Source organism: Canis aureus, chromosome 2, assembly GCF_053574225.1.
Source record: "Canis aureus isolate CA01 chromosome 2, VMU_Caureus_v.1.0, whole genome shotgun sequence".
In the NCBI taxonomy this organism is placed as follows: Eukaryota; Metazoa; Chordata; class Mammalia; order Carnivora; family Canidae; genus Canis; species Canis aureus.
The window spans coordinates 76690387-76712086 of NC_135612.1; the positions used below are offsets into that span (position 1 = coordinate 76690387).

The window sequence follows — 21700 nt, forward strand, 5'->3', positions numbered from 1 at the left end:
CCTCTGCCTGTCTCTGCCTCTCTCTTTGTGTCTCTCATGAATAAATAAATAAAATTTTAAAAGAAAAAAAAGCATACAGGAAGACAAAAAGTCTTAAGACCACCATTCCCAGCCTGAGCATCTGGATGTCCGAGTGAATGCACAGGAGTGCTGCAGGACATTTTATATTTTTTTAGGAAACACAGCAACATTGGGACAGCTTTTAATATAAAAAATTTTACCATAGGAGGAAGGATTGAGTGATTTGTCGTGTGTTGACATATAGGGGATGCTTCACATCTAAAGGGGTATAAGAGGAGGATGTGAAAGAAACATAAGTACGAGAAATGAGTAGAGGGTATTTTCTAGGAAACAGGTGTGCTAGGGGATGAGCTAGTTTGTAGTTGGCTGGCAGGTGGTTGTGAAAGGCTCAGATGGTCATGTAAAAACATTTATATTTTATTCCTTTAAGCCATAAAGAGTGATCAAATTTGTTTTGGGACAATAACCCATGAATGGGATTGATTGGGAAGAGATTAGAATAGATGCAGAGAAACTAATCCGGAAACCGTTTCCTTGGGCTTCTAATGAGAAGGCCTGTGTGAGAACGGACTCAGTGGGCTGAGTAGGAATCCTTGGGAATGATCGGGTGTGCGGCATAGAAATAAAGGAAGGGAAGGAAAAAACTGTGTAGTGTGGACTTTATGCCAGAAATTAAGGCAGCTGCAGAAATGGAAGAGAAGAGAGATGAAGAGTAGCAAAGGAGGATACTATCGCGGAAGGAAGTCTCACAAAAGGTGGGAACGTTTGATAGAGTTGTCAGAAGTTTGAGAGGTCGATTTGGATAAGGTCAGGTTGATTTAGCATTTAATTCCATTCCTGCCTCAGATAACAGATCGCTTCCTCCATGACTAACATTTACTTAATTCCATTCACCAGATATTTATTACACACTCCAGTGTGATTAAAGCAAGAGTCCCTGATGGGGAGAGATGCTTCGTTTCTAGTAACACAGGCAGACCTGCAGATAAATTTTCTAGATATTTATAATTTAGTGTGATAAAAGTACAGGAGTGGTTTTGAGAGGGATGTCCACAATTATTACACCCTCCTCTATTAACCTGCAATTCCTTTTGCATCTTATAAATCACATATGATGATTGCACTTGTTCTGTCTCTGCTAGGCAATTTGGTATTTTATTGTGAGTTTGTTACATCACCTTTTACTGTTTTTTGTAACTACTAGAATCTCTGCTTTTTATAGACAAGTGTACCTAACTTAGTCTTGTTTTATTCCTTTGGTACATTTAGTCTCCTTTTTTAGTATGTATTTTAACTTTTATAAATCTAATTATGCAATTAAGCAGGGTCCTATTATATATAGTCAGTGGCAAGTAGCATCAACAGATACATCCTTATGTGTCATTTATAGGTGTCATCTGTGCATTTGTATCTATGTAAATTTCCTTTTATTGGGGTGAAGCCTGTAGTATTTTTTAAATGACTTTGCACTTAACATGTATGAATTGACCCTTGAACAAAGCAGGATTTAGGGGCACTGCTCCCTCACACAGTTGAAAACCCATGTATAACTTTTGACTCCCTCAAAGTTAATAATGGCCTACTGTTGACCAGAAGCCTAACCAGTAACATGTACAGCCAATTAACACGTATTGTGTATGATATATGTATTATTATATACTATATTCTTATAGTAAAGTAAGCTACAGAAAAGAAAATGTTATTAAGAAAATCATAAGGAAAACACATTTATAGTACTATACTGTATTTATGGAAAAGAATCCACATCTAAGTGGACCCACAGAGTTCAGACTGTGTTATTCAAAGGTCAGTTGTCCTTTTAAGTGATCTTCATAAGACACAAATATTGTAGCCTACTCATGGGGAGAGTTGACTCTTCTGGTCGTGTCTGTTCATTGTAAAAAGTCATTCTTAGTTATATCCAAGAAAAGTATACTAGTATTTTTAAGTTGTTTGCTTTTTGAAAGATAATATTCAATTTTGAATAACTATACAAACACATGCTGCCAAATATTTTCTCACCTGATTTATTCCTTCCTGGAAAACTCAGCTCTTCCTTGAATCTTGAATTTGGAGCTCTCTCCTATACGCCTCCCAGTTCACCTCTCTTGCCTTGTTTCCGACTTACCTACTGCCCCTTATCCCCTCTTTCATTTATGGTTCAGTCCCGTTAGTCATTTTCCACCATTGTGCAAGCGTATCTTAATCCTTAGCCTCAGATTGCACCATTATCTGTGACTATTTGGACATGGTGAGTCCCTCCTCCAATCAACAGACTTGCACTGCTTTATAACCTGTAGTCGTATCTTCTTTTATTTTTTTCTTATGCTCTTAGCTAGACTGTAAACTACTTGGAAGAAAGAACTGTGCATTTTTCTTTAAATCACCACCATACCTGTTATGTTAGAGACCTTCAGTATGTGTGTGCTAAGTAATGACAAATGGGTATTGTGACTAAAGTTCTGTGAAATTTTCATATAGACGTGTGTTGTAATGAGTTTTGCTTTTCTCTAACAGGGTTCAGAAGTGCTCAGAAATCAATCATATGAATGCGCATAATTTGGCCTTGGTCTTTTCATCCTGTTTGTTTCAAACTAAGGGACAAACTAGTGAAGAAGTGAATGTAATCGAGGACTTAATAAACAATTATGTTGAGATATTTGAGGTAAATATTTTATATCCTGCCCTTGTTAAAATAGTTTTGATGTTACTGTTGAAAAAAATATTTATATATTTTAGGATGTTTATAATCAAGTTTTTATGAATGTCTAAAAATAAGGGATAGTTATATGATCTTTAATATATTAGGTACAACTAGCCTTTTAGCTATAGCCATTCATTTAATTTTGGCTGTTTTTAAAGCCATGTGGTGGTGTCTTTTGTACAGAATATTTCTACTTACGGTGATTCTGTGGCTTTTTTCCCTTGTCAGTATATGTATGCATTAAGTGTATCTAGACTTTCACAAATTTAGTAATAAATACCAGGCTGATAAATTCTGCAATTGAATCCATTTTAGTGTTTTCTTTTTATAGTGTCTGAATTAGAAGTGAATAAAATCCTGATATAATATCCTGTGGTTTTTTACTAAGTTAACAGTTTTAATTATTTGACTTTCAGTTTGCTATTTTATGAAGTCAATATATTCATGTTTCATCAGAAAACTGTCAGAATGAGGATGATTCCTTAGTTGAAAGAAGTAAAAATAGAGGAAATAAGCCCAGGGTTTGAATATGGGGGTGGGGGAGAATTTAAGGGATCTGGATCAAAGCTCCAGTTTCATCACTTGATTACCACTGGCATCTTAATTACCACTGTCAGAGTACTAACTTTTGGGGCCCTCTGTTAAATGGTGTTGTATAAGACTTCTTGTTTTCCAGGGTTATGGCTATGTTAGTTGAAATCAAGTGGTCTAATGTAATAGGTTATTATTTTTTAAAGATTTTATTTATTCATGTGTGAGAGAGAGAGAGAGAGAGAGAGAGGCAGAGACACAGGCAGAGGGCGAAGCAGGCTCCATGCAGGGAGCCTGACGTGGGACTTGATCCTGGGTCTCCAGGATCACGCCCTGGGCTGAAGGCAGGCGCTAAACTGCTGAGCCACCCGGGCTTCCCTGTAATAGGTTATTATATGTAGGCTTACCTTCTTTTAGTAAGTGATCACAAGATTCCTAAAGGGAAAAAAACTATTTTAGGAAAATAAAAACAAGCATTTTGTATCTTATTTTATATAGGAATGGACACCAAAATTGTTGGATTCTCTTTGCTCTTTGATCTCTTTTTTCTTTCTATATGTGTCCACTGTTTTTGATCAACAGCAGCTTCTTTGCAATAATTGTGATGCTGAGAAATGAAAGAATTAGGAACAAAAATAACATGTGGCTTTACATGCTCTCTTTATTTTCTATTTTTTGTACTGTTACCTGAATAAAAAAGAAATAATGGTTATCTTTGTAGTTTTGCTAACTCTAACCTTACGTGGTGGATATTTCATATGCACTTAATGAGGATTTCAGTTTGAGGCATGAGTCCTGTCTCTCAACTTACATAAATATTGTAGCGAATCATTTGTTAGCCCCTTTGCTTATTAAGTTGCTTAGTGATACAGCTTCCATTGATGGAATCCACAGCTTGAAGTAATATCATCAGAAAATGCTCTGAATTTTATGAAGCTCTGTCATGTTGACTTTATTTCTGTCCTACTATATGGGCCTGTGCTGATTAAGATGGCCATTCTCATTTATTTTTAAATTGTTGGTCTTTAAATTCCTGAAGAGTTATGTGAGGACGAGTACCATCACTCCTTGTATTTTATTAGAATGTCCCAAATTATATTTTAAACAGGTTAAAGAAGACCAAGTCAAACAAATGGACATAGAAAATAGCTTTATTACCAAGTGGAAAGACACTCAAGTGAGTAGAAATAGTTAGATCTCCAAAGAATTAAAAACAAAACAAAAAAATTAAATTAAAACAACAAAAAAACCCAAAAAACTTCTATTGTAAGTAAAGATGTTTCTTGTATTTATTTTCAAGTTCCTGTTTGAAGCAAAATAAAAGTAATGGGGGAAAAAGAACCTAGATAAAATAGTTGTGTAATTCTGCAGCATGTTGCTTATATGCAAAATGCCAAAGTATGTTAATGTAAATTTTTCAAAATACAGAGGGAAAAATCATTATTAATCATATCAGTGCCCTTTATAAAATCAATTTTTAGTTACAAATGCGCTATTAAAAATGCCAGTGGATTTCAAAGGAAGCATTTAAAGCCAAAGAAATACCAGAGTAAATTGAAAATTCAGCTCTATAATGATTCTTTCCATTATGATTTTGAAAATATAAATTATTTCCTTTATGCTTTTGCTCTGCATGCTATCAGATGATTATATTAGTGGAATGTTTCTAATGTCATCTTTGTCACATACGCTGATTTATGTCTTAAATTGACTATTTTCTAAATCTTCTTTTGCTTTCCTGAGTCACATTATATATATTAAATTTGTGTGTTCAGGTTGCCCTGCGGTTTTCTAGTGTACCTTGCCTTGTTTGATGAACATTCACTGGATTTTCTTAAAATTCATATTTAATCTTCTAATCACTAGGAATTGTAGTGGATTCAGGACACCAATGTAAATAATATCAATGGGTCAAATATATTCTTTTTATAGATATACACAGGGAATGAGGTAAATGCTAACTTATTAGTCAAACTCTAAATTTACCTTATTCCTGATATCAGAGAAGTCATTGGAGGTACCATTCCATATGAAGCCGGGGAGTAAAGGCTTCCATTCTAGTGCTCGAGATCCCTGAGTACTAGTACCGTGATATCCTACTTACCTAAGAAAGCTTCTCCTCTATTTTGACCTTAAGTAAGAAATGCAGCCTCCAGAGGAGTTAACACTAAAAAAAATCTGACTTACCAGTTCTCTTGAATTACTGCTTTTTGGGGAGTTTCAGTATTGAAATAAAGTGTTGTGTGAGCCCAAAGGATAATCTTTGGCAGCATTACCTATGTTGTTATTAGATGAAGTATGAGTGTCCTCCTGCATTTTTATCTTTTGTATTCATACTACAACAATGAAATGAGTCTTGGCTGCTTTTTAATTAAGTACAAGTCAGTAAATAGAAGAAAAGAATTGTCTATAAAATAGAGTAATTGGACAAGAAAAGTAGAGGACTTCGGAGAAACCTGTTCTTTTGCTTGTGTTTTTCTCTAATGCATTCAAAACTCTGCTATGGTGTATTTTTTTGACAGCCTCCATGTCTTCTCCCTGTTTGAATTTCGTAGCTATTCTTGTTTTGGCTTCTCTTTATGAGTCCTTTGTGTTTGCGTTTTTAATTTTTAAAATGTGTCCTTCCTGGAGAGCTGTTTATGCAAACACAGTGAAAAGTAGAAATGTCAACTGTATCTTTTCTTCCCTTGAATTTTTGTGTAGCATATCGAAAGTGAGGAAGAAAAATTAGAAATAAGCTATTCTAAGTCGGTAGAGCCAGAATAATTAAGAACACTTCCTCAAAGTACATTTTTAATGTTTTCCTCACTAATTTGTTCATCAGGTTTTATTTTTAGGCAAATTTAACTTCAGAATGATTGTTTCTCCAATATGATCATTTTTTTTTTAGTTGGGAGATATTATTTCTAAGTGGTTACATAACTTGAGGCAATTTCAGAAAAAAGCTATCCCCAATTTTTTCATAGATTTATTTGATTCTTCGTTAATCTTTTCCACATTATGCTGTCGATATACATAGTGATAGTTTATGGTTTTTGTTTTCTGGATTTTCTCTTCTTCACTAAATGTCTCCTGGGTTATCATAGTGACCCAAATATTAGAACGGTAAATGGTTGGCTGAAGATAATTAAAATAAAAATTTATCTTCTTCATCTACTTTATTCTATCACTTCACTTTTTTTTTTTTTTTTTGGCTAAATACACTTTCTCTATTTTTAGTTTTAATATAGCTCCAACCTAATTTATCCTCAAGTTTCAATTTTTCACATACCTCTTTGAAAATTTAGCAACACCTATTTCCCCTTTTAATTATTGATATGATACCCACACTGTAGATTAGAGGGCAATTACATATGGATCATTTTCACTTCTCATTTTGCCTATCCTATTAATATACATAGTGATGGCTCTTATAATTTCTGTTGTTGAAGTCAGCATATTCTCATTGTAGCCAGATGCATTATTTTACTAAGAATAATGACTATTTTAGGACATTAAACTCTTGACTAAGAGAAAAAAAATTGCACTGTAATTATATCATTTGTGTAGATTCCTTGTCAACCACATCTGGAAAAATGGGTATCATGCTATTGACAGGCTCATTCAACTACTTTGAAATATTTAGCAATAGGACTAGGATTTTCTGTCTTAAGTGTCATACTTATATTTGCTGTTTTCACATCTGCCCCTTTCTAGGTTTCCCAGGCTGGAGATTTACTAATTGAAGTCTATGTAGAAAAGAAGGAACCTGACTGCAGTATTATAATTCGGGTGAGTCCTCAAGGTGGATGTAAACTTTTGGAAATTGCAAGTATTAGTATTCAGTAATTAGGTATCTTGAATTTTCCATTATTTTTTTGTATTTTTATCTGTCCAGTTCAAAGGACTGATTGATAGGATTGACTTTTTATTCCAATATCCTCCAGAAATTCCATGTTTTAGTCATTTGGAAAGAGAACATCTTAGATGCTCTAGGTTATGGCTAGGACTTTCTGTAGGTTCTAGAAAATAACCTGATCTCAAATTTTGTTCCTCTTACTCTGAGTTGAAATTGTTTCACCTGTAAAATGGGGAAAAATTAGAGTATTTACATTTTATCATTGATGTGAGTCTTCACTAAAATACTGCATTACAAAACAGTAAGTTGCTTGGCACATAAGTGTTTAATAAATAATTAATACCACTAGTCCTGTATTATTTTTATTATTTATTTTATTATTTATTTCAGTTGGTCATTACCTCAGCCCCAGGGGGTAGGTGAAGCAAGTAATGTCTCAAGTTTACATGAAAAACTGGGAATTAAAAGTATTAAGGCCAACACACACTGGGGTCATCCCATTTCTGACCTCATGGTCATCATACTGATTTGTATATTCCTTAGAGTAATAATTCCCAAAGCATGCTTTCCACTCTTGTGTTCTAGACTTCCTGTCTTTCAATTTACTTGAATATTGGAAATTCTTCTCTGTTTTAGGAATATGATACTTTTTTTTTTTTTTATCGTGAATTAAAGTATCCTCCTTATGGGGTCATATCCTGTACTTAGTCTGCCTGAGGGAGAGTAACAGTGATAATTCAGATTCCTGCTTAGTTAAGACTACATTCTTGGGATGAGGAAAACATTCTGCCATCTAAAGTCTAAGATTTATTTATTTATTTATCTATCTATCTATCTATCTATCTATTTATTTATTTATTTATTTATTTATTATAGTCACACACAGAGAGAGAGAGAGAGAGAGAGGCAGAGACACAGGCAGAAGGAGAAGCAGGCTCCATGCACTGGGAGCCCGACGTGGGATTCGATCCCGGGTCTCCAGGATCGCGCCCTGGGCCAAAGGCAGGCGCCAAACCACTGCGCCACCCAGGGATCCCCTAAAGTCTAAGATTTAAAAAAAGTTTTATGTATTTCTGGACTTTAGTTTTGTTAAATACATTGTAATTATTAATCTGTACTTTTTAATGGATTACATATTAAGTCTGTGTAGCACTGGTCATTAACTCACTGAGAACATAGAGTGAACTACTGTAATCATAAGTTTTGTCCCTAAGAGGGCAGGAACCTTGACCACATCAAATTTCTTATGCTGATGGTGGTATGTTGGTAATAGGGAACACAAGGAAGTAGTACATACAGTCAGCACAGGTTCATCAGTAACTAGAAGAGGTATTCAGAGCACATGACCTAACTCCCTCTACACACAAACTCTCTAATAGCTCATTTTAACTTTGTCCTACTTAAAAGACCATAACACAAGCTATTACAATTGAACAAATTTCTTACTTATTTTAAGTGTATGCCCATAAAGGACTGTCTAGTTTCACTTATAACAACTCCCAAATTCTCTTTAAAAACAACGAAAACATATAAAAATAATCATTAACATTTGCTTCATGCTTAAGACTTTAGAAAACTCTTCAGTTATATTTATTTCAGTTGGTCATTACCTCAGCCCCAGGGGGTAGGTGAAGCAAGTAATGTCTCAAGTTTACATGAAAACAAACTGGGAATTAAAAGTATTAAGGCCAACACAAACCGGGGTCATCCCATTTCTAACCTCATGGTCATCATACTGATTTGTATATTCCTTAGAGTAATAATTCCCAAAGCATGCTTTTTGTAGTTCTAGTAGTTCTAGGAATTTTTTTTGTCCTTGGGAGTCTTCTGGGACAAGGAATGGAGTTCTGTTTCTCCATTCCTATGTCAACCTGAGTCACTCCCTGCTGACTCTTTCACAGTTTGGTTTCTCCGTAATTTATTATTTTAAGAAAGGGTTATGCTTCGGGACACCTGGGTGGCTCAGTGGTTGAGCATCTGCCTTTGGCTCAGGTCATGATCCCTGGGTCCTTTGATGGAGTCCCACATCAGGTTCCCCACAGGGAGCCTGCTTCTCCCTCTGCCTGTATCTCTGCCTCTCTCTCTCTCTCTCTCTCTCACAAATAAATAAATAAATAAAATATTTTTAAAAAAGAAAGAAAGAAAGGGTTATGCTTCTTAAAAAAAAAAAAAAGTGAGGGATCCCTGGGTGGCTCAGCAGTTTAGTGCCTGCCTTTGGCCCAGGGCATGATCCTGGAGTCCTGGGATCAAGTCCCACATCAGGCTCCTTGCATGGAGCCTGCTTCTTCCTCTGCCACTGTCTCTGCCTCTTTCTCTCTGTGTCTCTCATGAATAAATAAACAAAATCTTTTAAAAAAATGTTAAAGCTATTCAGATGAACATCATTGAAATGATTCATCTAATATTTCTGTTACTTAAAGTTTTCTGATTTTCCCAGATAGAGGTTTTTTTAAATTCTTTTTAAGATTATATTTCATTGGACTTTTAAAAATAGAAACCAGTGTACTTTATTGTATCATTAATATATTCCACTATACATTCCACAAAGTCCAGGAGATAGATTGTAGGAGTTAACTGTAACAAAAAGTGTTTTGTTTCTTATATGTGTGTAATATGCTTGTGGTCAAGAATGGACAGGAGAAATGGTAATGAGCACATTCTTTTTTGAAGAAACTTTTAAAGAGATAACATACTTTACTGAAATTATACAAAGTAGGTTGCAGTTGCAATATCCTAATGTTTAAAACATCTTCTGTTTGTTTAACATTATAACTAAATTCATACTGAGAAAAGCCAGCTTGCTTTTGTCCAGTATGCATTTAAGATTGGCAGAAACAGAAGAAAGAAGAAACAAATCAAAAATCCCAAAACTCCCTGAAGAAGATGGTGTTGCTTATGCCATGGCCTGAGGCTGTGGGACTCTTGTGGAGCTGGCCCCAAGGCTGGCACTGCACACTCTGCCCTCTGCCCTGCAGTCCTGGCTCCAGCATGCTTTGGTAGCCCACCATCTGTCACTTGGCAGGCAGGGCACACCACAGACCACTGAAACCCTGGGGCTTTTTGGCATAGTAGACAGCAGTCGATTGTGTGTAATTCAGGGCCCAGACTGAACAAACCAAACCACTTTGAACTCTTGATTATTGAACTGATGAATGAAAATTGTTAGTCCTGGAATACCACTGGATTCATTGTCTGGTGAAGGTCTTTCTGCGTATGACTAGGTATAGTCTTCCCTCCTTGAGTGAGCTAATTAATCACTAAGCAAGAAAAAAAAATTCTTCCTGATGTCTATATTATAGTATCTTTTTTTTTGCACTCATATTAAAATATTTTATGGAGAAGATCTGAACAGGCTGTGTTTTCTATGTGCTTAGAGAAGCTAGGTAAGCATACTAAGTAAGAAACTTGGAGCACTGTAAGTTGGTAGATGGGGTGAGAGCACTACTGGCTCTGTCATTAGTTGACTTCTGTGTCTGACATTCCTTCTGAAGAAACTTTACCTCTCTCGTAGATATCTCCAGTGATGGAAGCAGAGGAATTAACTAATGATATATTAGCAATAAAAAATATAATTCCTACGAAAGGCGATATCTGGGCCACATTTGAAGTCATTGAAAATGAAGAGCTAGGTAAGTGATTTTCATGCTAAGATTCTTAACTTCCTTACAGTGTGAAGAAGTACTATTTTTGTGACAAGTCATTACAGACATTTTATGCTTTTTTTTTTTCATTTTATGCTTTTTAAAGATTAATATCTCATTTTGAATTCCCTTCTGCCTCGGTGCGTGTGTTAGTATGTTATTGCCCCTTGAGGTTGTCCTCCTATGATTTTACTCATCTCAACAGTTAGATTATTTAATTGACTATAAAAATATAGTGCAAAGCATTAGGTGCTATGTTGCTGCTTTACGAAATAGGCCTTTGTTTATAAGGACAAGCGGTTTGATTTGTAACAATATTCTAAATGGCCACCCACCTCATTCCGATATGTTACCCTTTTAACAAAAACAAAGAATGTTCATTTAAAAGATGATTTGTTATTTTAAAAGACAATTTGTGTTAAGCCTAGTGGAAGCTTCTTTTTTGGGTTTTCCCCTTTCATCTGTCTTTAGTGGAGTGAATCAGATATTTTGTCATCTTTTATCTCAGACGTGGAAGGATAAAGGGAGCTTTGAAAACACCTTGACTACCCCAGTAGTCAAATGCTGAATAAGCTTTACATTCTAATGACACCATTTGGTGGTTAAAGACCTGTAGGAAAAAAAAAAAAAAAAGATGCAGAATATCTCTGTACCTTGACCATCTGTCTAGCTGATACCTCCTAAGGTCTTGGGACCCTTTCAAGTATACTTGTCAAACCGCCAAAAGTAGTCTTGCCACCTGCAAGCTCAAGATAGAAATTGAAATTCAACGTTAAAATACCCCATCGTGTATTATTAGGAGTGTTGCAGTCAGTGTTAGAAGGAAATGGGATGTCAGATACTTTGTCTTTTTGTTAGTTCATCTTGATGTTTTCATACCAAGCATGAAAACATGGTTCTTTAAAAATCTAATTTGTATTAAAAAGTAATTTTATACTATTCATTGTGAGGAGTCAGTGGCTCCCATGTTTTAGTGTTGGTTCACACTGTGTCTCCCCATATTCAGTCATCCCCATGTACAGAAAGTGCTCCAGCAGATGAGCACTGCGGCCCACTACTTCTAAGCTCAGGTGAGCTTAGAAGCTCACCCTCTTTGCTTCAGGTTTTGTTTTTTTGTTTTGTTTTGTTTTGTTTTTTCCTCTCTGTAGCCTTTATTGTTAATGGCCATTCCCTTTCCCTTTCCCTTTGAAGGTCTTCAATGTTTTTGATGCTGTGTGGTTTCTCCTCCTGGCCCTCTCACTGTTTTATCTTATTTGTCACTTCTTCTTCTGTCTATCCCCTACGTGGTAGATTTCTGCTGACTCCATCTCCTTTGCTATCTTTTCTCACTTTACATGTTCTTTATAGACAATCCCCTCTTCCTCTGTGCTTGCCCAACCTGGAGGAGCTGGGGTTTTCCCACTGTACCTTTACTCGCCCCCATCTGGCCTGCCTGTTGACCTCCTTTAAAACCCATACTAAAGGTTCCATTGCACTTTGTCTTATCTTTTCTTATAGTGCCTATCATGTGGGTTTATGTTTGTCTCTTGATGAGAACTCCTTAGAAGGAAAGAGGGGCTTTCTTTCTTTTGTCTTTAGTGTCTGGCATAGTCCCTTGTACATAGTTGCCATGCAATTAAAGTCTACTGGTGAAGCACAGTTTTGCATTACTATAGGTATATGGGTGGTATAGTCTTTTGATTTTTGTTGCTGCTTCATTTTAAGGAAAGGGGGTATAGGTTACTAGATTCATCATAATTGTGAGTAAAATATAACTGTCAGTATTACTGCCAAAAGTATCTTTCTGAATCACAAATAAGATCATATTGTTCCACCCTTTAAGGGTTTAAAACCCTTCGTTATTTTTTCATTGCCCATCCTTCAAGATCCAGTTCAAATAACCCTTCTTCCATGTTGATGTTTAGATGAACATAGTTTTCACTGAGCTTTTTCTGATTATTTGTTTATTGATCTATAATACTGCATATTATCAGACTAGTAGAATAGTAATGTATATACATCTGATTCTGTCCTAGACCATATGTTTTTCAGGACATTTACCACATTTTTTTAGACATTTACCATATTTTTTTAGACCTTTATATCTGTCACTATCTCTAATATAGTGCATTGGTGTGGAACATTTCCTACAAATATCTTGTTAACTAAGGTGGAACAAAAAATAGATGCATTCTGGACTTGAGTGACTTGGACTGTGATTAGCTCTATCAAAATGTGAAAGGTACATGCAAAGTGACTCCTGCTTACAAATTAGGAATCACTAGGAGATAGATCTCAAGGCCCTGGTTAGTTCTTAGATAGCTGATTGTTTCCTAAATGCTTCTGTTTCTGTTGTTTTTATTAGGATATCCTCAGCAAAATCATGAAACATGGATTTGGGGGTAGCCAGCCTCTCCCTACTGCCCTTAATCTCTCAGGAATTGAGTCAAAGCATTTCCCTGTGTCACATCATTGGAGCTCTGTGCCTTTGGGCATTGGTGCTCCTGACTTAAGGAGCAAGCAGAATGAAGGAGGATAGGAAGGAAGTATAATATATAGCTAGAAGAGAGATTGCAGTGTATCTGGAAACATCATTATTAGACTTTTCTTGGGAAATGAGATCTCTCTTGCTTCCTCTGAAAATGAGTATCAATTTGCATATGACAATCAGTTCATCACAAATGTAAGACTCTATTGAGTTTTTACTTGTTGTTCCTTCTCTCCAATTAAAAAAGTTATCTTGATGAAAATATAAAAAGACGTAGGAGACCTCAAGTTGTTTCAATTCGTGACTATCTAAATATATAACCAAAGGAACACCCCATGCACACCAAGAAAATACATTTGATGGAGTTAAGAATTCAGATTTGGCATGGTTTTAATATTTGGTCAACTTTTTAAGTAGAATTCTCCAGAAGAGGAAACTAAGATCATTTTTACTGCTTCTAAGGGACCAGTGCTAAGAAAGCATCAGAGGGGCCTATGATTTTGCTGGCTTCTGAAGCAGATGGGAACCTGTGCACTCCACCTGACCTTCTGAAATGTTAAAAGCTTTATTTCTAGTAACATGCAGGGAAGATAAAGTGAAATATAAAAAGAAGATAAAAGTGAAGGCGTTGGTAGTCACAAGATTGTAGTTGATAGGAAGAATGTCAGCAAGGAATTGCCGCTTTTTCAAATGTAAGTATAAATCCCCAAGTAACAAAGTAACCAAAAATAAATCAATAGGTAAATAGGTAAATAAGTGAACCAGAAGTGCTGGATTTTAATATCATATCCATTGCCCCTTTTTATAATAAATATTTTGTAATGTTCCCTTTACTCTTTGAGATAAGCTATTATACTTTTTAAGAAATTAATATGCTTCCCTAATTATATAAAAATAAGAGGAAAATATGTATTATATAAATGCTCAGATACTCCTATATGGTTCAGGATAATGAAAATAGATTTGTAAACCTATAAATGGAATTACCATAGATTTGACAACTATTAATGCAGACACACGTTGATTTGTGACTCATGTATCATTAACATCATTATTGTCATTGGTGAAATGGTGTCTTAGTCCATTCAGACCACTATAACCAATCTGTAGATGGGGGCTTATAAATAGTAGAAATTATTTTTCACAGTATAGTTCTGAAGGTTAGGAAATTTCACAAAATCAAGGTGACAGCAGATTCAGTGTCTGGTGATGGCCTGCTTTCAGCTTCATAGAGGGCTGTCTTTGCTTGCTCACATGGTGGAGGGAGCTCTTTGGGGTCTCTCTTATTTTACAAAATCCCATTCATGAGGGTTCTGTGCTTATGACCTCCAAAAGGCCCTGTCTACTAATACCATCACATTGGGGATTAGGTTCCAACAGACAAAGAGTGATCTTATTTTGCTAATATGGTAGTCAGATTGATGGAAAAATGTGTCTTAGTAAAACCTATATTTTGAGAATTTATATGTAAAGCTGAGTTAGATGGATTCTAGGCTTAGATAATTTATGAATTAGTTTTCCCTCTAAGTGAATATCTGGTAAGACCTTTGAAATTTGTACTAGATAGAAAAAAAGTCATTTTTTGTCTGATTCTTTGAAAGATACCAAGCATCCTTAACCTACTGCTTGCCAGTCATTAAGACATGCTGAAACCCATCCAAGAAGAGGGTATCACCTTTATCCAGAGCTAACCTTCTCAAGTATGCTTTTATTTTAATACTTCATCTTAAAACCAAAGCTGTCTTTTGCAGATTAGCCCTATATCCTCAGGGCATTCACATGCTGGAAAAGAAAATAAACTAATAACCACTGGGATGGGGGAGGCACTCATTTAAGTAGGCTTCTTCACTGAGAGGTTCAGGTTTGTGAAGCAGTTACTTTCTCTGAAGCAATATCATAACAGCGTATTCTTGTTTCTTCCTCATAGTTACTGTGATATGGAAGATGTGTACAATTTTAATCAAGATTCTTTCTAGCCCCTCTCCTGATGACACAGAAAGTACTTTCACCCTCTGATTGTAGACAGGACTCTCTGATTGTGTGGACAGGACAGAGAAAAATTTGCATAGCTCTTAGTTTGGCACTAAGAATTTAACTATTGAGGGAATCATCATTTCAGGAAGTCCTGTGTCATTATTGCCAGAAATTTAAGGACAATGCCTATTATTTGGAGTGGAAAATGGATAGCTTTCTCTTTAACAAGGGAGGCCAGGTTTATTCTGTGAACCTGATTTTAAGATATTGATAATGTGATTTACCTAGCTAAATAACCACCTTCTTCACCTTTTCTTCTCAAATAACTGCAGTGAATTTTCAGCAATTTTTGTACTAGACACAGTGTGCAACTGAGTTATTTATTTCTAGTAATGCCCTAATGCCAGATGACATGCATACCATATAATCTATCATGACAGATGGTTGCAAATGGAACTATAAATAAAAACTTGTTTATTGGTAGGAATTTATATTCCAGCAATGTTTGATGTCTCAATTTTTCCTGCCTTATTATCTCTTAAGGTGGATTTTAATGCCATTTTATAAATGTGGCATTTGATAGTCTAATAATGCCTATCTTTTCATCTCATGTTTCAGCTCTTGCTTTAAATGAAGAAACTTGGATCCGTCAGGATTTTCATTCTTCTGAAGTATTTCATACTATGATACTGATGAGAAAAACATACTCGACAAATTTTTTTTTTTGCAAATCTATATTTACTTCTATATCTACAGTCCCAGTTATACTGTGACTTCACTATAGCTAAGAACACTTTAGAACTATCACTGTAGTATCTACTTGTAGTGACCCTCTTTTTCATATAAATCTTCTTGTAATAAAGAAGAGGGAGATTTTGTTTCAATCCAGATACTGTGTTCCAGTTAGGAATACATTTCTCACTTCCAAACCAATTGTGGACTTGTCCATTTCCTTAAGTGCAGGATGTTGAAACTTTCTTGGTATTCTTTCTACCATCTTCTCACCAAAGATAAGCAAATTAAGAGAGAAGTACGAACTGACCCTGTTTTTCACTTTTGTTACCTGTTTTGGCCCTCAAAAAAATCTTAGCAAGTTGATGCTTTTTTTTTTTCCCGAATTTCATGTGACAAAATCATTTTGGGGATTTACTTAGTTACCCCAAATAAAAGTTAAGTGTGGAGTTTAAAAACATTGGGCTTGGAAGTCAGATAGATTTGAGGTTCAAATCTTTGTTCTTCCCTTGAACAAGGTAGGGTTTGACTTTAGGGATGTCGACTCTGATCCTTGGGTTTTATGCATGTAATATGAATGATACCTAATGAAGAATGCTGTGTAGATTAAAAGTGACAATAGATGCAAAGTATCAGATATATATATAATGTCTCATACATAGTTATTCCAGAAATGTCAGCTGTTAATGGTGTCAGTAGTGTCCCAAAGATTGCAAGTAGTAGAACCAAGAATTAGATAATGTCAAATGTGAAGAGTACTCATGATATTACTAGTTATTTTCATTAAAAAAAAAAAAAATACAGTTAGGACAGCCTGGGTGGCTCAGCGGTTTAGCACCACCTTCCGCCCAGGGCCTGATCCTGGAGACCTGGGATCGAGTCCCATGTCGGGCTCCCTGCGTGGAGCCTGCTTCTCCCTCTGCCTGTGTCTCTGCCTCTCTCTCTCCTCTCTGTATTCTCATGAATGAATGAATAAAATCTTTTTAAAAAAATAGTTAATTCTAAGTATAACCTCCATTAATAGAAGACAACTATTTATGGAATAGTCAACAATTGAATTTATAACTTTGGCAACTTATGGGAAATTATAATTTTTGTCAAATGTTTTAGAGAATTACTTCAAGAAAAATGGGATTGATAAAAAGCACAGAAGATTTTGTCTGGTTTACAAAGAATTTTGTCTAGGGATGCCTGGGTGGCTCAGCGTTAAGTGCCTGCCTTTGGCTCATAGTGTGATCCTGGAGACCTGGGATTGAGTCCCACATTGGGCTCCCTCCATGGAGCCTGCTTCTCCCTCCACCTGTGTCTCTGTCTCTGTCTCTCATGAACAAATAAACAAAATCTTAAAAAAAAAAAAAACTTTGCTGATTCATTTGCAAATATTTTCCCTAGAAATTGACAAGATACTTCACTCCTTGAGTATTTATTTATTGAATGTCTGTTATATACGTAGCTGTCTATGTGGAAGACGTGTATTTGTAAATAGGTAGATTTGTCTTTAAGATGTATGGCCTAGTTGCTCGAGTTTTTTTTTGTTGTTGTTTGTGTGGTTTTTGTTTTTTTCTTGTAATTGCCATTGTCATAGTGAGTAGGCTTGCTCCAATAAGCACAGAATGCAGAACTGCATTTCATTATACTGAACAGTTAGCAGAAATCTGATTCTTTACACTGGAAGCAGAAAATTGTTTTCTTCTTCTGTGGACTTGAGATTATTGATATTCTGGAATGCTGTGGTCATAGCAGGGAAGATCAGTATTGAGGATGTGATATATTTGGTCATTTTACTTTTTGATTTTACCACCAATGAAAATATCGTGGTTACCAAATGAATATGATGCTCTTCACATGCTCTTTCCTGTTTGTCATTAACATTCTTACTTCAACTGAAAATGAAACCAGAATGTGGTGCTCTTTGTATTTAGGAAGAGATGAAAGAGTTGAACTGACTTATATATGGCTATGATCTTGAGAGACCAACATCAGCATCTTTATGTTAAAGCTGATGTTCTTGCTATTTCAATTATGCCATTTTCAGGGTGCTGTAAAAGGTTTGAATTTCCTTCTTTCTGAGCATGTTTCTGTTGTAATATTTTATTAACTGATTGTCATATTTTGATCAGGAAAAAACTATCTATGAAGCTTTGATTGTAATTGTAAAAACCAGATTTTTTTAACTCTACGCTAAAAATTTGTGATACATTTAAAAATATGATTACCTAAAATAAAACATACAAAAAAAAAATAAAACATACAGATGAGTACTTATTAAGAAGAAGTCTGTAAGATGTCATTAACTTCTTGCTTCTGGACTATTATATCAACAGTTAATGTATAATATTATATAACATTTAATAACCACATAACATTTCTGATTGAGGGATCCCTGGGTGGCACAGCGGTTTGGCGCCTGCCTTTGGCCCAGGGCCCGATCCAGGCGACCCTGGATCGATTCCCACGTCGGGCTCCTGGTGCATGGAGCCTGCTTCTCCCTCCACCTGTGTCTCTGCCCCCCTCTCTCTCTCTCTCTCTCTGTGACTATCATAAATAAATAAAAATTTAAATTTTTTTTTTAAAAACATTTCTGATATTTTCACTAATAGACATAAATGACTTAAAAGTATTCTATGACTGTTTTGATCCATTCTCTGTTGAAGGCACATTTTATAATTTCTATTAATTGACTATGATATTATCAGCTATAAATTGTTCACTGGTATTGATAAAAAATTATAACATAATCATGTTGGGATAAACAAAGGTTATTACTACTGAACAAAATTAACTTTGCTAGTCCTTTTGCAATTAAGTACTTGCCTATGCAAATAGCTTTCCATAAGCAAACCACAATGTTACCTGAATTAAAAAGAAAATAGAATAAGAAACTGGTTTCTTTTACAAAAGGATAGCATTATTTCTGAGATTTTTATCTAACGGATAGCACCTCTGAAGTTTTTTTTTAATAGCTGAATAACAAATGTCCATGAACACATTCATTTATGAGCTAAATTTCATCATATTCTTAATGGTGTTCTAGGTGTTAGGGTCTCTTTTAGGTAGTCTAAGAATTATTATGGTATAACATAAGATATGGTTATATTTTTTAAGGCACACAGATCTTTTTTAAATTTATAAAAACTGTGATAATTTTTTTTCAGTTTGATTTGGTTTTATTTTTTGCAGAACGCCCCCTTCACTATACAGAAAATGTGTTGGAACAGGTTCTTCGGTGGAGTTCATTAGCTGAACCTGGCTCTGCATATCTTGTGGTGAAGAGATTCTTAACCATTGACACAATTAAACACTATAATGGTAGGTGTTGTTATTTCATGTTGCAACCACAATTGAAAATTCAAGTGACAAAAGGCTACTTATTATGGCATAAGTATTATTTGATAATATAAAAAAATGGGAAGCTAAATACAGAACCTACTTGATACAGTATTGTAGAATAAGAGGAAAAATATATAGACAGGAGTACCAAGTGTCAGATTCAGATTTTTGGAGAATAGCACTTAGCTAATAGTGGCTAATTTGACAGTCCCAAGTTGAGGTTTTTGGAATGAATGGTTTATTTTTAAAAGGAACTTTTTGTAATACTTAATGTACTTTTCTAATTTTTAGGTAGATAATGATTCTTCTTCCTGAATTCTCTGGGCATTAAGAGGTGCAAGTTATACATGCTCTGACACTGAGTGCTTGTTGTTATTCCCACTTATTTTGGGGTGATATTAGAAAAAAATAAGTACAACATGGCATACTTCCAATAAGGATACTTGCCACCCAGATGGGAGAAAACGTGTACACATGTAATGTTAAATAAGTTAGCTAGCACAAGGAAAACATGCCAGCCTCACAAGGGTTCAGAGACCCGTTTATCTCAAAACTGATTCTTCTGTTGTCATTAACTGACAAATTGGAAAAAAGATTTTCAGCCAGGACTCTATATAAACGAACTCTGAAAGCAAAGGATTTGAGTTTTATAAGATAAAACTTACAACTTTTTCAACTTATATTAATAATAACTGTTACTATTTATTAATCACATAGCATTAACTGAGGTCTGTACCTAGCAAAGCTCAATTAAGGTCTTTTTTAAACTTCCCAGTGATTATATTGTCATTTGAAATTTCCAAATGGGGAAAGAGAAGTGCAGAGAAATGAAGTAATTTGCCCCAGATCATACAGTTACTAAATATTGGATTTGAGAACAGATTGGTCTGTCTTCTAATTTTATCTGTATGTACAGCTCTTAAATGCTGTAAACCTGCTTAGAAGAATTTCACGCTCTCCAGCTAATAGCCATAGAGCACTAAGCTCTTAATTGTACCATAGCCAATCTGATAAATTTCTGATTTCATGATAATGTCCTAATCTGTTCTGGTGGCTATAACTACAATAGTCTGGCTGGCTTATAAACAAAAGAAATTTATTTCTCACGGTCTGGAGATTGGAATTCTGTGATGAAGATGCCAGCATGGTCAAGTTCTGGTGAGAGCCTGCCTTCTTCAGGTTGCAGACTTCCTTTCTTCTTGTATCCTCACAGGGTGGAGAGCAAAGAAAGGAAGCAAGCTCTCTTGTGACTCTTACTAGGACACTAGTCCTACATGAGGGCTCCACCCACTGGCCTCATCTAACCCTAATTACCTTCCTAAAGGTCCCACTTCTTGCTATCATCATACCAGGAGGTAGGGTTTCAACATATAAATTTGGGGGGGACACAAACATTCAGTCCATCACGTGTCCCTTATATTTTATATATCTATCCTTTATCTTATAATTACCTGAAAGCATTTTTTTCAGAAGGTGAGCAATATAACAACTTCTGTGTCACTCTGGTCTTCTAGGCATCTAAATAAACAGAACAAGCATTATTGTTCTTGCTGGAGAAATTTAGCCTTTTAGGAACCATTATCTTGTTTTAAATTCCTTTATTATGTCTGCATATGTGTTTGACAACATGCCTATACCTCTTAAGGACTGCAACAGAAATTTTCTCTAGTCATACAAATGGGACATGATGTTGTAGAGCAGTGGTTCTCAGGTTGGTGCACTTTTGTTCTCCAAGGGACATTTGGAAATGTCTGCAGACATTTCTGACTCCCAACTAGATGGAGTGGTGTTTCTGGTATTTAGTGAATAGTGACTGGAGATGCTGCTAATCATCCTACAAAACACAGGAGAGCTCTTCACAAAGAATTATTTGGCTCAAAATGTCAGTGGGTGCCCATGTTGAGAATCTACCATTTAGATAATCTATGAAATCTAGAAATCTATGAAATCTATGAAATCTATGATAATCTCACTTTTGTTCTCCAAGGGACATTTGGAAATGTCTGCAGACATTTCTGACTCCCAACTAGATGGAGTGGTGTTTCTGGTATTTAGTGAATAGTGACTGGAGATGCTGCTAATCATCCTACAAAACACAGGAGAGCTCTTCACAAAGAATTATTTGGCTCAAAATGTCAGTGGGTGCCCATGTTGAGAATCTACCATTTAGATAATCTATGAAATCTCTCCTAGCTCTTAAATTCTCTTATTCTTTCATGTTGACACTGAGATGAAGAAAAAGTATTGAGCTTATGAACCAAGTCCTGTCAACATTATGAAGTATATATAATAGGTTCTCATGGTTTCTTTTCTTTTACTAAGTCATCTTTTCAGGTACATTTTTGTTTTCCTGGTATGAATTCTCCTTTTCCTTTTTTCAGTGTTCCTCCTAAATGTCTCCTAATTTACCATGTTGCAAAATAGTTGAACCCATACCTAGGCATAATACCTTAGCCCTTTTG

General features: G+C 35.4%; 1 protein-coding gene across 10 annotated transcripts in view; it reads left to right on the plus strand.

The window, feature by feature from the left end:
• Positions 1-21700, plus strand: part of ARAP2 (ArfGAP with RhoGAP domain, ankyrin repeat and PH domain 2) — a 192381-nt gene that overhangs the window by 129143 nt on the left and 41538 nt on the right. For 8 of the 10 annotated variants that reach the window (XM_077879956.1, XM_077879929.1, XM_077879992.1 and 5 more), the window contains exons 23-27: positions 2539-2686; positions 4365-4433; positions 6953-7027; positions 10606-10723; positions 19089-19217. In XM_077879956.1, the coding sequence (XP_077736082.1) occupies positions 2539-2686; positions 4365-4433; positions 6953-7027; positions 10606-10723; positions 19089-19217 (539 nt within the window). The remainder of the gene's footprint in view (positions 1-2538; positions 2687-4364; positions 4434-6952; positions 7028-10605; positions 10724-19088; positions 19218-21700) is intronic. The other 2 variants (XM_077879977.1, XM_077879985.1) reach the window with 1 other exon arrangement.